The following is a 21,441-nucleotide window of genomic DNA, read 5'->3' as shown; positions in this document are numbered from 1 at the left end:
AGGACAGGAGCACCCTAGGACAGGAGCACCCCAAGGCCGGGAGCACCCCGAGGACAGGAGCACCCTGAGGCCAGGAGCACCCAGAGGCCAGGTGCTTCAAGCTCTTGCCACAGGAGCCTCCCTCCAGCTGTGAAGTGGAGCAAACCTCTTCTCTCGGGTTGCTCTTGTCATGGTGAGTGGCTTTACCCAGATACAGAAAACGTACTAGGATTCCGTCTTAATTACTTCCTGACTCCTGCCTTCTTCCCCGTGTGTCTCTCCCTCAGGAAGAAGGTGGTGCCTGTTTCTGTTTTGGAGTGTAGGTCCTGGGAACCGAACCCAGGTTGGTCCACGCAAATCACTCGCTCTCCCACTGCACTACATGCCAACTCCCTACTCTTCCCACAATCAATGACCAATTTCTCTGAAGCACAGTGGCGCCCAGAGGTCAGGGACTCCTCACTACACATCTCCTTGGGGGTAGTGACCACCCAAGTGACCACCAGTGAGGTGCTCTATCACGAGGGTTTACCCTGGCACACTAAGAAGTGTCACTCTGACAGGAACTAAAATCCAAGACTGTCCACTGAGCTCTGCTCAGCCTTGGAGGCCGGGCTCCTCGCTGACAATCTCAGCCTGATTACTGATTGTACTCCAGGTCTGATCGCTTCTGCTGTCTTCTTGTGAGTTCTCCTAACTTCTTACTGGGAAGTCCCTCACAGCTCCAATCTCCAGTTTGGTGGATAGCTTCCTACACTGAACTTTGCCTGTGAATTTCTGTGAATCTCTTTTCCTGATTGTATACGTATACGTATATGTATATGATATGTATACACACTCATATATATATATACACAATATATATAGTGTATATATATATATATATATTAAAGTTGTGTGAATTACCAAAAAACCTGTTTTAACTGACTTTTTTTGTCTTCTCATGTATTAAAATTTTAAAGAAAACAGTGCGCTAAACTCAAGCTATTCAACATGCTGTCTTTAAAAGTCAATGTATGTTTCTTCGAAGTGGGTCATCTTGGTGACATCTCTGTAAGAGCCTTGTTCCTTCGCTGAGCAGGGACTGCGGGGTAAGGTCGACACTTCACCCAAGGACCATTTGCCAGCTGCAGCTTCACTTTACATCTTTAAAATGACTGCTTCGTGTAATGGCTTATCTACGAAAACAGGGCCACGCAGTCTCACTCAGGAGCTCACTAACATCCACTTAGAGTTTTGTATGGCTCTTTTTTACAGAATTAAATCATTATACTTAGCTCTTTAATTCACCTGGAATTTATTTAAACTTAAGGTGTGAGGCAAGGACCTCTTGGTGACACTTTTTGACACAGCGTACTTTTTAAAAGCTATAAACAGCCTGCTGTGTCTAGGGACCACTCCAAGGCACCATTTTTACAGCAAAATCACTTTATAATGAGGTCCTCTTGGTCCTTTAGTAGCAACCTCCTGGATGGCCTCCAAGATAAATCTATCATCAAACTCATACTGCAGAGGGACGTCTACACTGCAGCAAAAGACCAAATGCATCCGAGGACTAACGCTTAGATGGGCCGAGGGTCAGCGCACTGAGAAATGATGAGAAAACGGTTGGAAAGCGGAAAGCAATGGCCTCTGAGGTCCTCAGCTAGGAAAAGACACTGAAACACTGACAATGCTTCATTCAGTCAGAACACAAATTGTCGGTGAAAAATAGCTACGCTAAGCCTTTCTCCCAAGTTCGTTGTCTCCTAAAGTTCTCCCCAATGCACAACAGAAAGGAGAGGAGAAACTCCCCTACTCCTGTGATTGCCAATAAACCAGAGCCTCTCCTCAGTGTATAACTCTGGTACAGTAAACTTTCATCCCACACTCCAGATGCGAAAGATGCCGGGCAGCTCAAAATGATCATGTCAATCACCCGAGCTTCTCTGGGCTGTAAACCGACATTTCTGAGAGGCGATGGTTTAGCCATTTAGTAATAATCAAAATAGAAGGCTGCTTCCAACAAAAATAAGTCAGGACTGGCTGCAGACAATCCACTTACAAACAGCAGAAGTGGGACATTGTAACAGTTCATTCTCCATAATCTACCTCACTCTGTCATGGGGTCCAAGGCTTAAGGTCTTGGTAATGGTGTCACAATGGGACATCTGCAACAGACCAGACCCCGAGTCATTCGTCAACTTTACAATGGTATAGACTTTAAGATGGATCACAATGGAAAAAATAAAGCATGTAGATGAGTGTGTATGTGCATACACCCACAGAGATACAAACACATACACATGAATACACAGACAGACAGACAGACATGCCAACACATCCAAGATGTCCAAGTCTTAATGCCTGGAACCTGCGCCTATGTTACTTTCCACAGAAAGGCAACTTTGCAGATGTGGTGAAGATGAAGGTGTACAACAGGAGAGGAGTCTGGAGACTCTAGGTGGGCCTGGTACACTCTATCGGCTGAGAAAGAGAGGTTGCCCAGTCTGTCAGAAGGAGCCGTGACAGAGGGTTAAAGAGATACGGTTGCTGGCATTGAATATGGAGCTACGAGCCAAGGAAACAGATCTTCTAGAAACTGGACAAGGCAATGGGACAGATTCTGCCCTTGGGCCTCCAGAAAGGAATGCAGCCAGCTGACACCTTGATCTGAGCCCCTGGAGAGGCAAACTGAACTTCTGCCCTTCAAACCGTAGCGATGTGAGTACCGTCACTACATGTGTGCTAATTTATTGTGGGAGCACTAATACGATCAGTTCTGAGAGTCCCTGTGGAACCATTACGTGTGTAGATACTTCCTATATTTAGACATTCAGGAAAACCATCCTCTAAATACGAATCACTCAACTGTGGGAGGACAGTTTGGTGGCAGTAGATAAAAAACAAAGGGACAGTCATCGGAACGTATTATGCCAAAAATAACAAGACCAATTCTAAGCAAGCCACTAAATCTTACCAATTTACAGAAAATATCTAGGTCACAGAATATGCTGAACAACTTATGAGGAATGCTCTGCAAGAACCAGTGAGGGGAAACGACAGAGTAAACAACCCTGTCCAACAAAGTGCACAGGAGAATAAAACAGTTTGAAGAGGATCATTCATACTGTTAATACACTTGAGAGACACACCTATCAGTGACAATGGATGGCCTGCATTCATAACCAGAAGCAAGGCGTCAAGAGGAAAATACTACAGAAAAATCAGGGAAATAGGAAACTAGCTGTTTGATTGGACTGAGGAATTATTTCTAATTTGGCAAGAATAGTAATTGCATTGTAGTCTTTTAAAAAAAAAATAGTCCTGGGCAAAGAGATGGCTCAGAGGTTAAGAGTGCATACTGCTCTTACAGAGGACTTGAGTTCAGGTCCCGCCACCTACTCTGGGCAGCTTATTGTTTCCTGTAACTCAGCAGATCCAACACTCTCTTCTAGACCCCATGGGTATCTGGATTCACATGTGCACATGGCCACACACAGACATACACATTTATACATAATTTTAAAAAGTAAACATATCTTTTTAAACGTCCTTATATTTTATAAACATATTTTATGGTATTTAGATAGAATATTCTGAAGTATTCACCATTAAAATGACATAATGTCTGGAGTTCACTATAAAAATAATCCCAGGGCATAGGCATAAGGATTGGAGTTCAGTCCCGAGAGCCCACGATAAAGGCTGGATGTTGTGGCATGTGCTTATTATCCAAGTACTGGGGTAGCAGAGACAGGAGACCTCCGGGGCTTGCTGACCAGTCAGCCTCGCTACCTGCCAGGCATCAGGTCCCAGTAGGAGGAAAAAGATAAAAAGTTCCTGAAGAACAATACCCAAAGTGACCTTTAACCTCCACATGTGTACAAAAAAAAAAAAAAACCTTTGGGCTAGAGAGATGGCTCAGTGGTTAAGAGCACTGACTGCTCTTCCAGAGATCCTGAATTCAATTCCCAGCAACCACATGGTGGCTCACAACCATCTTTAATGGGGTCTGGTGCCCTCTTCTGGTGTGTCTGAAGACAGCGACAGTATACTCAAAATAAATAAATAAATCTTAAAAAAAAAAAAAAACACCTTTATGTGTACCATATGTCTATATACACGATGCTGAAGGTGGGTATCTGGACACACACAGATAAAACCAGACCAGCTATGGGGAGATAGTTACTGAAGCAGGATGAGGAAAGGAACTCAAGTGCATTTGAAATTTCCCACAGCAAAAGGTCATCACCATGTCAGCAACAAAAAGGAAAAGGCTAGACATGTGAATCAGTTGTAGAATGCTTGCCTAGCGTGCACAAGGCCCTGAGTCAGGCTCCAGCAGAGGGACCAGGAAGTCTATAGCAAATGCTCAAACCTAGAAAGAACAGCTACAAAATAATGGAGACCAAACTATGCTGACTTAGGAACTTCACCAACAGGAGGGGTGTGTGTGTGTGTGTGTGTGTGTGTGTGTGTGAGACTAGGGTACAGTAGCCTGTACTGACCACTGTCTCCTTCCTCTGCTCTATCCTGATCCTCAGGAGACCAAGTTACTGTCATCACCATAGTCACCTCTACTAAGGTCTATGTACTTTCTAAACTAATGCTTAAGTATCGGGCTAACCTTAGGTAATTGGCTATCACAAGGCCTAGCTTCTCAGTTGATCAAGAAAGGTATTCACTGTCGTCAAGTCTATGATCTAGCAATAATTTGGGGCTACTTTCCAGAGTATTTCTCAGTCTTCACACTAAAGTACAGAAAGGCTGGGAAAGTTTGTATATGTTTGGCCCAGGGAAGTGACACTATTAGGAGGCATAGCCTTGTTGAAATAGGTTTGTCACTGTGGGTGTGGGCTTTAATACCCTAGTCTGAGCTGCCTGGAAGGAAGCCAGTCTTCTCCTAGCAGCTTTCGGATGAAGATGCAGAACTCTCAGCTCCTCCTGCACCATGTCTGCTTGGATGCTGCCATGTTCCCGCCTTGATGATAATAAACTGAACCTCTGAACCTGCAAGCCAGCACCAATTAAATGCTGCCCTTATAAGAGTTGCCTTGGTCATGGTGTCTGTTCGCAGCAGTAAAACCCTTAACTCAAGACTAAGGCCAAAATGCAATCAGAAATGGCTTTTTCTGACTCTTCTTTATGTAGTATAGGGGCCAGCAATAAAGCAGACCCACAGCACATCACGAGGTTCCTGGAGCACAGGAAAGGCTATGAAGCATTTGCGCTAAGGCCTTCTTTCAAGTTTGTGTTCAGCTTGATAAATAGCTTGCTACACTAGCAATGCTACAAGGGACCCAGCATTTCAAATCACAACAGCAAGAAAGAGCAGGGAAATAAAGTGACCCAAGACACAGGTCAGTCCACCGGTCCCTAAACCAAGACTGGAGGCCAGCAAGGTGGCCAGGGGTGGGAATCTCAGTTGGGGAGATGCTCCGGTTTAGAGATGCCACTAAGAAGCATGCATGGCATGGACTCATTCAAAGCCTGAGCAGTCCCCAGTGCAGCACGCTCTCAGGGATGGAAATACTTTTCCTGACTGAAAACGGCTTTCCTTGGTAAATAGAAATGACTGGAAGGCCCATTTGGTTAGGGTGAGGCAGTCCTCCCAGGAGCCATGGCTGCTGCAGAGCAAAGCGCCATGTGTGAGTTGTGCTGTGAGCTAAGCGGGGTTGCCTTTCATCTGCTCCCTTCCCGTCAAACACGGTAATGGGCGAAGTATGCAAAATTAAGGACAGGGAGAGCCAGTGTTTTGTTTACTCGGTAATTTCATTGTGAAGGGAGTTCAAAATAGAATTAGACTCCTGTTTCTGGTCAGGATGGACTGACAGGGACCAGATTTCCTTCTGGGCTGGATGAACAAGGAGTGGAGATAACAGGCGAAGTATTCACTCAAATCCACTGTTTGAAGAAGCATCTATCAGCAGACAAGGCAAGATCTCCAAGAGGGGGACACAAAGGAGCCTCACTCTGAGTTTGCCCAGACTGCTGCCTTGTGAATGCTCCCGTCAAGGTGAGGGGCCCAGGTGGAATCCAGTGGGCATCTTGAATTGAGTCCAAAGGGGTCAATAGGTGGAGGGCTAGAGTGAAGAGAGCCGCACCAAGAGAGCCCTAGAGTGTTGCAAGGCATCGGCACCAAGTCCTCGCCCGTGTCAGAGCTTGGAAGTACTGAGAGAAAGACACCCAGGGCTGAGTCACTTCAAAGGGTAGAAGGAACCATGCTCTAAACCCAACCAGGGCAAGCCACCAAGCAGATGACCTCAGTACTCCCAGAGCACCATGCAGAATATCCAGAGTGGTTTGGGTTCGGCAGTATAGTAAATTACCTCTGGGCCAGAGGCAAACTTGTTCAGTGGGGGCCACAGAGGAAGCATTTGAGGCTTTGTGGTTCGCATGGTCCCTAAAGCAGTCATTCAACTCTACATTGCAAGTGGGAAAGTAACTATGGATATTGTGTGAGTGACTGAGCATGGCTGTGTTCCCATAAAACTGAATTTATGAGCCCTGAACTTTTAATCTCATATAATTTTTACAAGTCACAAAATATTCTTTTGATTATTTTTTACCATTTGAAAAATTTAAAGCTGTTTTCAACTTCCACACCATGCGAAAATAAGATTTGGCTCATGGGCCAGGGCTTGCTGATCCATGCTTTAAAATATTTTAAACACCTCTTTCATCTGTCTTTAAAAGCAAGATCCAGGGTCAGTGAGATGCTCAGCTAGAAAAGCACTTGCCTCATGGGTCTGATGATGGGAGTTCGATTCCAGAGTCCATGAAAAATTGGAAGGAAAGAACAGACTCTACAAAGTTGTCCTCTGACCTCAAATGTGCACCATGGCAGGTGTGCCCCCATACATTGTGTACACACACACACAAGCACACACACACACACCAAAACATTTTTAAAATGTAAAAATAAAAGTATGACCCAAATAATATAACTATATCCCACAAAAAATATTTCTAGAAAATTAAAGAATATCCAGTACTTAGAAAGAAAAAAGGGCTGGAGAGATGGCTCAGAGGTTAAGAGCACTGACTGCTCTTCCAGAGGTCCTGAGTTCAATTCCCAGCAACCACATGGTGGCTCACAACCATCTGTAATGAGATCCGATGCCCTCTTCTGGTGTGTCTGATAACAGCTACAGTGTACTCATATACATTAAATATTAAATAAATAAATCTTTAAAAAAAAAACTGTACTGGGTTGCAGCAAGGACAATAAGGTAAGAAGAATAAAATGGAGGTATCTGTAATGAAATTAGAAGATACAATTGTCTTACTCATAGGCAACATAATCATTTATGTCAAAATCTACAGACTCAACAGTCGTGAGAGTAAGCAAAGCCACGTGACCTGAAGACAACACGGATAGAAAGAGCAGCTGCACATGTGAGTAATGGTCAGACACTGGACATTTAAAATGCTGTTTACAACAAAAGCATAAAACACTCAGGGATAAGACTGATCGAGGACACGTAAGGCGCACGCAGTGAAAACTGGACAGCAGTGCTAAGAAGACTTAAAGACCACGTGAAGACTTCCTCGGTGATAACCATACCATGGATTAGGAGATGTGTGTTGATGCCACATCGGTTCTCTTCTACATAATCTAACAGTGTGATCTCAAGCAGAGTTACATGCCTTGATGCAATTTAAAAAAAAAAAATCAAAGCTGACTTTAAAATTCAAACAGAAGTATGAAAAATCCAAATAGCCAAATTACCCAAAACATACTGAGGAAAAGAACAGTTGGATGTCGTGTGTTGCTTGGTTTAGTGATCTACCAGAAAGGCACAACACCCATGTCCCACCCAAAACAGACCAATGGTGGAGAACAGAGCACAGAAACAGGGCCATGTACGTATGTCCATGTACGTATGTCCAAGTGTCAATGTATGTCCTTGTATGTCAATTTATGTATGTCCATGTATGTATATACAGGTATGTATGTATATGGCTGTTTGATTATTTTTGACATTCAGCTTTTTATTTTATTTTTTAATGGCTCTAAGCCAAATAGATACCTAAATGAAAAATGCACTGTGCCTACATAACAATTCAAAATAGATCAGAGACCTGATGAGAAAACCCGACACTATAAAATTACTAGAGATAAAGGAGCAATAAATCTTGTGGCTTTAACCTACTGAATGTTTTCTTCGATATAATCAAAACATCAATCACACAAGAAAAAACCTGATCAAGTGGACTTAAGAACATCTGCGGTAAAATCATTACTGAGAGACACTTGTCACCTTGTCACCACCTAGCCAGCTGCCCTTGCAGGATCCTAAGGAAACTTATTTTCCTTCTAGAAACAAAACCCAAAGCTGACAAGAGAATGGTGAGGGGGACGTATGAAAATATCTTACAAGAAGGTGAAAGAGAAAACTATTTCTAAAGACATCTTAGGCAAAAAAAAAAACAAAAAAAACCCAGCACATGTGAAGAGTCACGTGACAACTCAGATGCATTTACAAATTATCCATACAGAAAGAAGCCAGATCCCCTTCCCCCGAAGAGAGTAGATGCTGTCTGAGTACACTCCCATGAAACTGTGGAAAATAGAAACCAATTAACAGGGATAGAAAACAGATCAGCTGTTGTCAGGAATTGGGGAGAGACAACAGGAAGACTCTCAGAGGTATGTGAAGGAGCTGCTGAGAGCTGTGTGCACCATCTTGATTCCAGTGATGGTTTCTTCATACATACATGAGTGTGTGTGTATGTGTGTGCATGGGCTTATCATGTTTGTTGTATCAAAGTTCATCTATACAGATCAAAGATGTGCTATTATGATGAAGCCAATTGTATTTCAGTGAATATGCCTCTAAAAAGAGTAGCACACGCAGTGACATGGGAAAAGCATGAATGGTAAGTTGAAAACCATGGAATGATTCACACAGTGAGATAGCTATGTACCCTATGGGCCTATTTACATAAGATACATGAACTTAAACTAAGCAAATGCACAGATGTAAGTGCAAGTGAGACTGGGGACACACACGAATCTACTTAGTCTCGAGACTGGAGATGCAGTACGGAGTACTCCCTCTCTTGTCTGTCCCAAATCTTGCCTGAACAATAGAACTTCTGAATTTTTAAAAAAGGAGAAGCTTTAAAACCAGCGTATCTTAAAGCAGATGTGGGGGAACCTACAAATAAAAATCTGATGGTCCAGACGGCCTTGCGGGTAAAAGGACGAGCTGATGACCCCTGCGTCAGAAGCAGCAAGGAAATCTTTGCCTCAAGCAGCTTGAGGCAAAATAAACAAACAAACAACAACAACAACAAAAAAAAAACAAAAAAAACAAAAACAAAAAAAGTCACCCGCTTTACAGCAAAAATAATATGACTCTAGTTTTCAGTAGAGATAAAGAATAGTCGAGCATTGTGTCAGGACAGCCAGGCTTGCGACCCACAGTCCTGGAGTAATCAGTACCTTGAATAATTTTCTGCTGCTGTTGCCGGATCTCATCAAAACCCAAGCCTCTGGTCTCCTCCGGCTCCTCACAGAGCCAAGGGTTGGGAGTTCCTCGCTTTGCTTCTTCACTCATCAGGCTGGACCTGAGAACAAGAGCAAACGCATTGCATATCTCACAAGACACAACCTGGCTGAAAATCACTGCCACGAGCATGGGCTGGCCAGCCTGGCACGCTTTGCAAAGCCAGCTCCACAATTTATCGCATGGTTGGTTTATTCTAGGGACCATGTCCAGGGCTGTAAGAGATCGGAGGCTATGACATGGTTTCTTGACAATTACACAACATGAGGAAGAGACGGTGGGAGAACCCAGCACTCTACTATCCCTCCAGAGATGTTGGTAAATTAGGTTATGTCTCAAAACCATAAAGCCATTGAGAAGATATTTGTTGATCCAAACAAATTTTGTTTCACAGGCTTTGTGACATGGAAGGCAGAAATATTATTTTCATACAAATATATACAAATAAAATTACAAATACTTTTTCATGCAAATATAGTACTAATAATACAGATTACAGCATGAAAGAATAATAAAATCTCCCATTAAAAGGTGCTGGTTGCTCACAGAAACACATTCAGAGTTCCAATGCAACTGTCTGACTACTGTCAAAACAATCACTGTGTGTGACTGTCTACTGTGATCAGTCCCCCCACCCCGCCCCGGAAGCAATCTACATTTGGCTCTTGCATAGCACATCCTGGTGTCCCGTCTAAGGACAGAGAATGTGGTTCCTGCCACTGCCTCCCGGTCCAAAGGATGTAAGATTCCTGTTACCCAGGAAACTGCCTCTGACTGCTCCCATGCAGAGTTGGACAGGATTCACGATGCTGCCCTTATGGAACCTGGGAGAGGGATGGTGGTGGCATTGTAGGAGTAGCAGAACAGTAACAGTTACCGTGGATTAAGCAACTGCTATGTGCAGGCTCTTTGGCTGATTCTGTGTACACTTACTCACTTCTCTATCGCTTTATCATTCTTCAAGCCCTGGTGGCATCCCTTGTGTTGTCCAGAAGTAACTGCCACCCTACTGTTTAGCCTTCCAACTAGTGTCTGACCACTGGATAGGAACTGGACATGGAAACCACCTCCCCTGTGCTGTACCCTGCTCCCCAGTATAGAGCACTTAGCCACCAGTATGTCGCCCACTGGCAATATACGAACTATAGCATCTACCTGAGGAAGTTTCAGCAAGGATTAACTAGAGTGATTTATGTATTCAAAATGATTTCCTCAATGCTTATTTAGGGTACTGTTTTAATCAATAGGGATAAAGAAAAACAAACTACATATAATCTGACCAAAGTTTTGCCCTGACAACACACAGCTTCTCCTTGTAGGTGCTATCCTCATGCGCTCGTGTGTGTGTGTGTGTTAAAAGAGGGGATAATAATGTGTACAAACTTCTGAATACAGTGCTTGGGAAATGACATCTTTTTTAATAAATTAACTGTTTTCATTATACCAATTACTGCATTGTCTACCAGGAGGTATTAAAATTATTTTAATAAACATATCCCAACATTCTATTAATTTTACCTTTTAACTAAAAAGAGAATATATCCTTGAAGAAAACCTGGGCCAACTGCAAAGACTGTTTTGATTCTTTGGACTAAGATTTTATGCACAGGTCTGGTCTCTTATTCAAATGTGCCAATTAACATGTCAAACACAAGTATGACTTTCTTCCAGTCTATCAAAAAGACAGACATGTTCTTCAAGGCTTTACTTTACATGATTGGCCCCAAGAACCCAAGATGTCGAGGCTTCACACTTACTCCATACATAATCACTTAGCTTCACCTAGCTTTGAAGACAGGGAAGAAAGAAATGAAAAGGGAAATGAAGCAGGCAATTTGCAATCCAAACAAATCCATTAACACCCGAGTCATCTTGCAAGTGCCAGCAAGTAGCTGTATGGGGCTCACTGCAAAAGCCTGGGTCAGACGCCATAAAAATCGCCTGAGACTCGGGAGTGCATCGGAGGCCCAGAGGCTGCTCTGAGCAGTCATTCCAGTGAGTGCATTGCAACTGAGTGGTACTGCTCCAAGGTTAGTGTCAAGCCCTTGTCACACAGACAGACAGACACACACGTGCACGCACACACACACACACACACATACACACACACATACACGAATGCACACATACACACACAAAATTAAGATATTAGTATTAAAAAAATACAGCAAATGTGAGGTAATTATAAGCAATGTCAGTACATGGCAAGTTAGGACTACAGCTGTGTTTACGTGTGCAGTTTGTGTGTGGTATATGTATATTTCGATCACCTATTAGAGAATAAAGGTGAAAACGAGGGCACAAGCTAATATCAATAGTAAGCATGATACGGAGAATTGACTTCCCAGTGTGACCTAATTCCCAGAGGTAAGCCACGGCCTGCTGCCTGCTCATCTGAGTTGGTGCTCCTAGTTTACTGATGTCCTGGACCTACCAGGAACACACCTGTAGCTGCCTGTGTCTAAGTATCTGAGTGCAGTTCACCAGCTTTCGCAGACTACTTTAGGGTGATACCTACTATGGTCACTACTGCTCTACAGACAGTAGCCTTAGTAGAGTCACATCAGACTCTGACGTAAGGGTGAAGAATGGTACATGAGTAGGTAGAATAAGCCAAGTGATTAAACAACAAACAAACAAATAAACAAAAGACAGGCATGTTCTCCCTCCCTTTCCCTGAAAGAAAATCACCAAGCTGAAGACTTCCCAGTGTATCTCTGCTCCTGGCATCTTTAGGAACCCTCAAGTAGTACACATACACAAGGTTAAACACCCCTTTGCCCCATAAGCTTTTCTTTTCCTCATCTCAATTGTGTTTAGTAAGCCATTGGGGCCTGGTGCTGCTGCGGCTGCCATTAGCCCTCTTCTACCTCTCAGCAACGGCCGAGGTCTTCCTCAGAGATGGCTCCTGTCCTCATGTACAGCCAATATGTACTCCTGTTAGTACAGCCTAGCTCCAGACCCTCCTTGCCTCTCCTATAGCCCCATTCTGATGCTAGAATGACCTAAAACTAAAGTCTCGCCATAATATCTCCCGAGCTCACAACTTCTGGGACTCCCTAGAACTCTAGGTTACGTGTGAGCTTTGAAAGATGGTCCCAAGGACTCAGCAGCACCGTCTCCCAGCGCCCCACTTCCACACCCTTCATCTGCCTGAGTCCTACAGCCTGCTCACTACCACTGAGACAAAGACACCAACTTTCACACTCTCATGTTTTTGCATGAGTCTGGAGTATCCCCACCCCCACCCCTTTGTCCATCTGGCAAAATTCTATTCATCCCCTAAGGCTCAACTCAAATGTCACTTCTGCTGCTGAGTCCTTCCTGATCCCCACTCCATCCCCCTCTCCTCGAATCAATCACTCGCTGGCACTCCCATGGCACTCTGTTCGCAACCTCGAACGTGGCATTTATCAAGCAGGATTGTAGCTAGTTATTTACTCATCTGTCTCCCTTCCTAAGTTATGAGCTCTGTGAGGAAGGAAGCCACATGACACCCATGTTTATATCCCCAGCACCCAGAAGTGGGAGCCTCAGAATATACTGGAGAAGCGGCTTTCAGGAAATGCTTACAAAAATGGGGCTGGGAGCCACTGAGGGCTTTGACTGGAGGGAGTGAGCATGAGAACTGTACTTAACATTTTCATCTTGAGAAATTAAAACAAAAGTCCTAATCAGCTGCTACCTGCCTTCAGACTTAGCAGCAAAGGCCGATGCTCTGAAACAGATGGGGAGAATTACTTTGAAAGGAATTCTGTCAGTAAAACATCTTCCAGCTAAACCTAGCCTTCGCGGTGACAAGTCAGATCTCTTAAGTTAAAGAAAGGACATGCTAATTACTATGCTTCTGAGGTAGAACAGACTTGATTTTCCTTGTTAAATCACCGTGGATCAAACCCATCCTACCATGGGGCTACAGCCACAGCATCTCCTGTTTCCTTGTTTTGTGATGAGGCCAACCTTGCCTTGAATTCTTGGGCTTAAACAATCCTTCAGCCTCCACTTCTCCAGGTGCTGGCGATACTGGCTCACGAGATGATGGATGGTGTGTGTGTGTGTGTGTGTGTGTGTGTGTGTGTGTGTGTGTGTGTGTACGTGTGTGATTTGTTTTTTAATAAATAACTTTTATCCATATTCTTTAAAGATAGACCTTATCTATAATAATACAGAATTATTAAACATGATAGCATATTAGAATCCTCAACATGTTTCATGATCACTTATAAGGACATAACATGATTTCACCCTCAGCCTCCCAAGAAAATAATGCATGTTATTAAATTATAATAACACGGGGGGGTGGCACACAGATAATCCATCTGTCTGCTGACAAATTCAGTTGGAACCTGTCAGAGTTCACAGGGAGGGCATTCTTATCAACTGAGCAGAGAGCTGAAAAGTGAATTCCAAGAAGTAGCTTTTCTTAGCATTTCAAAAAGATGTCAGCTGACTATGGAAAAATGTTTGTTTTGTCTGGAAAAGAAAATATCAGTGTTTGAGCACTCACAGACCACAGGGAGGTTTACAGTGAGGAGCAGCGAAGCTATTTCTAGGGTGTCAGAGAGCTGGGTTGCATCAACAAAGGTTTCTAGCTGGCCTTGCCTGCAGATGTGAAAACGCCGTTATGGAATGAGAGGCTAATTCCTTTTTTCAAAACGTTTTGTGTGGTTTTGCTCCGTGGACATAAAGATGCACAGAGACTCAAATTTCAATCAGAAATGGACTCTCTGACATAAATTCTTCAGAGACACACTCTGGCAACAATGTGCAGACTGGATTACACTGAGGAGAGGCTGCGGGGGGCGCGGGGTGGGGGGAGGCCAAGGCTGGTGTGGCAATTGAGGTGGGTGGCAAAGGAAGTCAGAAGGAAAATGACAACAGGGGCCCGTGAGGAACAGACAATCGCACACTGATTTAAGGCTGCCAGTCTGAGGGAGTAGACTGGACAGACGGGGTGAGAGAATCAGCCCAATCAGGGAAAAGGAAATTTCTCATTAGCATCACAGTTCAACACAGCTTCTAAAAACAAACCCCAAATAACACCACTCACTCCAGGTCATGATCGGTGGACGTGTGGATAACTTCCTTCAGCCTGATAGGCCACAGCATCATACTCTGTAGCCCGTCCACCCTTCGGTCCATCGGCCTGCCTACCCATCCAGTCAACTGAATGGCTTCCATATAGCAGACACTAGTCTAGTGGCTGAGAAGCAAACAGGACTTAAGTACCTGATCTCATAAGATACACTAGGGATGAAGAATGCCCAGCACGGTGCCTAACCCAACGTTGGTTCTCAAGATATTTGTATTGTTAATGCCAATAGGCAACCCCTACTGTGTTCAAGCCCAGACTAGACAACTCACACACAGAAAATGTTTCCCTGCCTATCTTCTAAGGAGGGCACTTCCTCCGTGTCCTCAAGCTTACTGTAACCAAGTATCTTCGCTTCTTCTGTCTTGCTTTGTTTCGTTTTTGGTTTTTGCTTTTTTTTTCTTTTTTCCCTTAGTGATGGGAATCAAACCCAGGGCTTTGTGCATGCTAGGGGCCCACTCTACCAATGAACTAGATCCTCGACTGTTTTCCTCAATTTTAAGTCAATCTTATTTTTTTTCTCCTGACAAACTCCTTGCCAAACTTAGCTGGGAACCGACACAATTTAAGAAAGGGCTTTTTTTTTTTTTTCATGACCTTTCAAACTCCAATACAGCAGCTACTAAGAACTCTCGAGAACAACGGCTGTTGGAGCATCATGACCTATGGGTGTGAGGGTGCTGGTCATGCCGGTCGCTGTCTCCCAGACCGTCAGCTTCTTTCAGCCCAGGAATCTTTCCTATTCTTTCTTAGAAATCCAAGCAGTTGCTCTTTTTCTTTTTTCAGTTTTTCAAGACAGGGTTTCTCTATGTAGCTCTGGCCGTCCTGGAACTTGCTTTGTAGACCAGGTTGGCCTTGAATTCAGAAATTCACCAGCCTCTGCCTCTCTGGATTGCTGGGATCAAAGGCGTGCACCACCGCCACCCAGCTAGGTTGCCTTTTAAAACATTTATAAAAAGTTCCATAGTAAATGAAAATTTTAACAAAACAGTTCACAGCAGAAGAGTTACGCAGATTGTTGAAAGGCTTCAGAGGACATATTTCGGATTCTAATCTAAATATTAGAAGTCAGAGTATTATCCTTGAGGAGAATTATCTCTGCGATCTAAAATCAGCACCAAAAGAAAGTGCTCTTTAGCTGGAGTGTTTGATCGACACAGGTATCTTAAAAGTAGAAAGGCAAGGAGTGGCTGGCACAAAATCCTTCCATTCTGTGAGGACCAAGCACTTTACCAACCTCGTGGTGACTGAGCGCCCTCTGCTGGTCAGTGGGGGAAGTTCAGCTACAGTAACTGGCCAATGGTGACTATAACTCTGTACTTTATTAATACACGATGTGTGCTTGTAAACATGGTTAGAAATAAAGTGTGCAGTAGTGACCAAGATGCTCACGAACAATGATGAGCCACATCTCTGGACACTGCCCTCTGTTCTCTGTTAACTTGGTTCTTTACAAGCCAACAGTTTCATGCCATACCACGAGAGGCTCCAGACGAGATGAGCCCACAATACGTATTTTGAACTTAGAAATGTCCAACTTGTCCAACTCGGCCTCAACATGTGCCCCTGCATTCAGCATGCTTGTTTCCACTCCATTACTTTATAAAGTAACACGGAAATGCTCCGTTAATGGTACCAGTAGCACCGCTCTGGAAACAAGCATGCTATGCATCCTGTCACAAAATCACCGCCTGGCAAGCAACAGTGGTACAAATCTGTTTGGCAACCGGTGTATAAAAATGCAAATATGCCACTAAAAGACTAATTAAGGGTGTCAAGTGGTAATGTATATACAATCAATACGGGCAGAGCCAAGGACCACCTACCTAGCCATCACTTCAACCTAAACAATTCAATTTCTTATTACACTGACTCTGCCAACTCACACCTAAAATGCAAATTAGTGAGATGGTGGTCCATGCTTTTAACAGTGGTACCCTTTTGCCTTGGGGACAGAACCCAGAAATTTGTAAGGCCCCCTGGGCTGGACACCAATCGACAGACTGGTGTGAAAGCTACTGCCCTAGAGCAATAGAATCCACAAATAGAAAGCACAAAGTGGGCTGGCCTATAGCCCAGCACTTAGGAACTGAGGCAGGATTCTGCAAGTCTCAGGAGTGCACAGTGAGTGCTGAGGAACAGAGAGGGAGACACTGACTTTAAAAATACATTCAAAAGTTCACAGCAGAATGAGGTGCATAGTGTACCAACTACACTCACTGTCTCGGGACCATGCAAGTCTCATGCCTGCCAGTGCCTTCTCAGTCTCCCTCCCCTCACACCAGCTTCTCCTGCTCCTAATTTCTTACACTGCGTTTATGGCCCATGCCATACAATGCTGCATGCCACCACCCTCTACTGTGCTCTCTGGTCATCTGTTAAAGGCAGAAAGGCCTCTTTACATGGAGAGCATTGCCTCTCTTCTGCCCAGATCAAGCACTGGTTCCTGGTCACAGGGCGCTTTCTAGTTCACAGAGGGCCTTGCCACATACCCACCAGGTTCCAGACTCACAAGCTGCAGAGCCGTGGTTATCTGTATTCCACAGAAGACAAACTGGGGTTAAAGCTGAAACCCAGGTTTTGTGAAGTTCAATCATTGTTCCTTCTCGCAATGCTACATATGGTGCTATGGGGCATTCCTGTCCACAGGTTGGAAAGAGTGAAAGAAAAGACAAAGCAAAACGCTTGAAGCCAGTGAGAAAAAGGCAAACCACAACTCCCAGGCAACTATGGTGCGAACCAAGATCAAGAGAGACTAGAGAAAAAAGCCAGAGCAAAGGATGCTGGTTCTCCCTCCAGCACTGGTTCAGCTCTGACACAGTAACCCATCCTCCTCTGTAATCCAAAGGTCTGTCCTTCTTTGCTGCCTCTGAAGACTGCGGGGGTAAAGTGAGATCCATCAATGGATTGATCTACCTAAACTACCTACCTAATCTACTTACCTAATCTACCTACCTAATCTACCTATCTACCTAATCTACCTACCTAATCTACCTACCTACCTAATCTACCTATCTACCTAATCTACCTACCTACCTAATCTACCTACCTAATCTTCCTACCTAATCTTCCTACCTAAACTACCTACCTACCTAATATACCTACCTAAACTACCTACCTAAACTACCTACCTAATCTACCTACCTAATCTACCTACCTACCTAATCTACCTATCTAATCTACCTACCTAATCTACCTAATCTACCTACCTATCTACCTCCCTACCTACATTTTAATTTCTTAACTTCTACTTATTTAAAAGTTGAACTCGGGGGACTGGGGAGGGGGGGATGGCTCCGGTTGGTAAAGTATTTGCCACACAAACATGTGGATCTTCAATCCCTAGCATCCATGTTAAGACAAACAAAAACCGAAAACATAAAACCACAGGGTATTGCGGTGCATGCCTGTAACTTCCAGGAAGGGGGGGAAGGAGCTCAGGCAAGAGGCTCCCTGGGCTTGCTGGACAGCCATTCTAACAGAACCACTGAGATCCAGGTTCAGTGAGAGACCCTGCCTCAAAAAATAAGGTGGACCATAGCTGAGGAAGCCATCAGTCAACCCATGGCCACCATATGTGCATACACACATAGAAGAAAAAGAGCAAAACTTGGAAAGTATTCAACGTATTTAAAAAAAGACAATGAGCTAAAATATAGTGTGCACAGAAACTCTTCTTTCTTCCTCCTCCTTGTTGATAGACTGGAAATTTCTCTCCTTTTCAATTCCCAAATGACTTTTGTAATTTAAAATTGATATGTGCCGCTGTAGAGATCTTTATTTTCCATGCCCGAAGTCATCACTGTGCTGTTATAATACCAAGTACTGAAATGCAAAACAGACTCTTTTTTCCATCCATAGATTAACAAAGCCCACCGAGTTCTCAGACACCCACTGATGGCTAGCAGGTTGGGAAACAAGCCCTCCCACATCCTGCGGGCAAGCCACACAGCTTTTAAGAAATATACTCGGCAGCTCTTTACGTTTCCAACACACATATCCTGGGGCCTCTCCTACAGGAACAGAGGCCCCGGTGCCCACGGACTTGGCCTTAGCCATGTATATAATTAGAAGAAGAAAAAAGAACAAAAACACGCCAACAACGTTATGGACAGTGGTTATAAGAATGACTGCATATTTATAACTGCAAAATACTCGCTAGTGCATAGAATGTGTTAAACCCATTGATTTGGAGGAATGCCCAAACTTAAATAAAAAAATGTAAATTACAGAGACGTGTACATAATACAAGTCTGTTTTCAGGAAAAATATATTTAAAACAATATACTTATAAGTATAAATAACAGTAGCTATGATCAAGAAAACGCCAACATTACACTGGTGACTTTAGGAGCATGGCCTTTGCGTCGGGAAGAGGAAAGGCAATATGTGTTGGCGCTGTACATGAGTGCAAGCATGGATCATTATTTTAAGTCCAAGTAGAGAGCCAAACACGGTAATCCTCCTATAATCTCAGCACGGATGAGGGAGAGGCAGGAGGATCGCGTTCCAGCTCAGTCTGGGGTATATAGTGAGAGCCCCACTGAACTCCCCCCAAAATAAAAGAGGAAGGAAAATCATGTCCCTGTAAAGAGGGAGGGAAGGAAAGAGAGAAAAGAGACAGGAAACAAAGGCCTATAAAATACTACATGGCATCCCATTAACATGCAAAATTTGAAGTTTGATATATCAACTAAGAAATACATTTTAAAACGTTAGGTGGCAACCTATGTGGAAACTATTGGAAAGACACATTGAAACCATCTCTCTTGTTTTAAAATCAGGGGCAGAAAAAGAACCAGGCCTAGCAACAAGCATGTGTAACCCACTTGGGAGAAAGAGGCAGGCAGATGAGGGGTTCAAGGTTCTCTGTGGTTGTGAAGACCAGCCTGGGCTACTTGAGACTTTGGAAAGATGTCAAAGAGGAACACAGAGGAGCAAGGGAGAGAGAAAAATGAGGGGGGAGAGGAGGAGCAGGAAAAGTAGGGGGAAACAGACAAGGGTGTGTGCCAATTTTTCTAAGTTTTTAAAAAGGAAGGAAGAGCAGAGAGAGAGAGGGAGAGAGAGAGAGAGAGAGAGAGAGAGAGAGAGAGAGAGAGAGAGAGAGAGAGAGAGAAAGAGAGAGGCAGGCAGACCAGGCTGGGCAGAGAAGTCTGGAGCCCATGAAGGGAGGCATGAAAATGACAGGCAGGTTTGCAATCCACACAGACAAGGCTAAAGGGAGAACTGGGCTGCAGTGGGAATCCTTTTCTAGCATTTAGGGAAAAGCACAATTAATTTCCACATTCTCTCCTTGCTCTCAGGAAAGGAATGTGTCCATGGTTCAAAACCCAGCCAAGAGACGTTGGATGTATTTCCTCTTCTGCTGACTTACATCCCCACCTTGTGGTGTCCTCAGGACATAGCTTTTCTGCTTACATATATACATGTGTGTTAAGCTTTATGTATGTGACTCTGCGTGTGTGTTTGTGTATTTATACACACATTTAATTCAAGCGGAACATATAAAATGAAAGGCCACAAGCATACAGGTCAAAGATGCTGCAGTGAATACCCTCAGTTAACTGCTACCAAGGCAGGAACAGTAGCATCCAAATTCCTTACGTAAGTGCTGAGTGGGAGTGTGTGGGGCAGTACACACTGAACTGCGTGTGGATCAGAGCACAGCTCCCAGCAGTCAGCTCTCCCTCCATCTTGTTAGAGTGGGATCTCTCATTTCTGACGTTGCACAGAGCACTCCAGGCTGGCTGGCCTGCAAGCTTCCAGGAGATTCTCCCATCTCCACCTCCCATCCCGCAGTACTTGAGTCTTGAGATTACAGACGTGCAACACTACATCTGGCTTTTTACACCGGTTCCGAGGATCAATCTTAGGTCGTCAGGCAGGCATGGCAAGCGCTCTTACTCGATGAGCAGTCTCTCTGGCCCAGAAGCCCGTCTGTTCCATTCCACTCACTTCCTCTTCCAAAAGGAACCACTTACTTTCATGATTCATGATACTATAAATTTCACCTTTATAGGAATGGCAGCGTACATGTGTAACTCCTATGTCTGGCTTATGTCACTCAGCATGTTTGTGCTAGACATCCACAGTGTGGTGTGCACCTGTAGACTGTTCATCTGTATTTGCTGTGTAATATCAATGTCTGAATATACCATTACTCTACAGAGTTCACTGGGCTGTTTCCAACAGGAACTTTTAAGAACAGCCCTGCTATAAACATTCTTTCTGTGTCCGTGGGGCAGTTCCATTTGAGTGGGTGTGCAGTTTCTAAAGAGACCGTGCTTACGCAGTCCCACCAGTAGTCTATGAGAATTCCAGCAAGTCCTAGGAACATCTGGCTTGCCCGACAAGGTAGGCGAGCTGCTCTGGTAGGGATGGCGGTAGAACATCATGGTGATAGTCTGACTTTCCTGACGACCGACTAAAGCTAACACCTTTGCATATATGTTCATCACATGCCATCTCCTTTGTGAAGTGCAGGGTTCAGTCCTCTGCTATTGTCTTTCTGATATCATCTGCCTTCGAGGCTCTCTACTTATGGTTGATATACTTCCTATATCAGATGAACACCCTGAAGATACTGCTTTCCACTCGTTTGTCTTAAGTGTTGGTATTCTTTGGAAGACAGGCTTTGATGAAGTCCATTTCTCCATGTATTTCCTTTGTGTTTAGGGACTTGGATGACTTAAGAAATCTTTGCCTATAACCACAGTTGTGAAGACCTTGGGTTTTCTACTAAATACGCTTGTGACCTTTCACGTTTAGGTCCATAGGTCCCTTGGAATGGTGACAGCAGAGGCAGCGAGACTCCCTTCTACCCTGTGTGGACATCAGTTGACCTAATGCTATGCCCATTATGCCACTTCTGTG

The 21,441-nt window shown here is 44.1% G+C and overlaps 1 protein-coding gene across 1 annotated transcript in view; it reads right to left on the bottom strand.

Annotated features, from left to right (window-relative positions):
- Stx8 (syntaxin 8) overlaps window positions 1-21,441 on the bottom strand; it is a 233,929-nt gene that overhangs the window by 184,573 nt on the left and 27,915 nt on the right. The window contains exon 5 of the mRNA XM_032911651.1: window positions 9,413-9,537. Coding sequence (XP_032767542.1) covers window positions 9,413-9,537 — 125 coding nt within the window. The remainder of the gene's footprint in view (window positions 1-9,412; window positions 9,538-21,441) is intronic.

Source organism: Rattus rattus, chromosome 9 (assembly GCF_011064425.1).
Source record: "Rattus rattus isolate New Zealand chromosome 9, Rrattus_CSIRO_v1, whole genome shotgun sequence".
NCBI classification, from domain to species: domain Eukaryota; kingdom Metazoa; phylum Chordata; class Mammalia; order Rodentia; family Muridae; genus Rattus; species Rattus rattus.
This window is presented reverse-complemented; position numbering and strand designations above follow the sequence as displayed.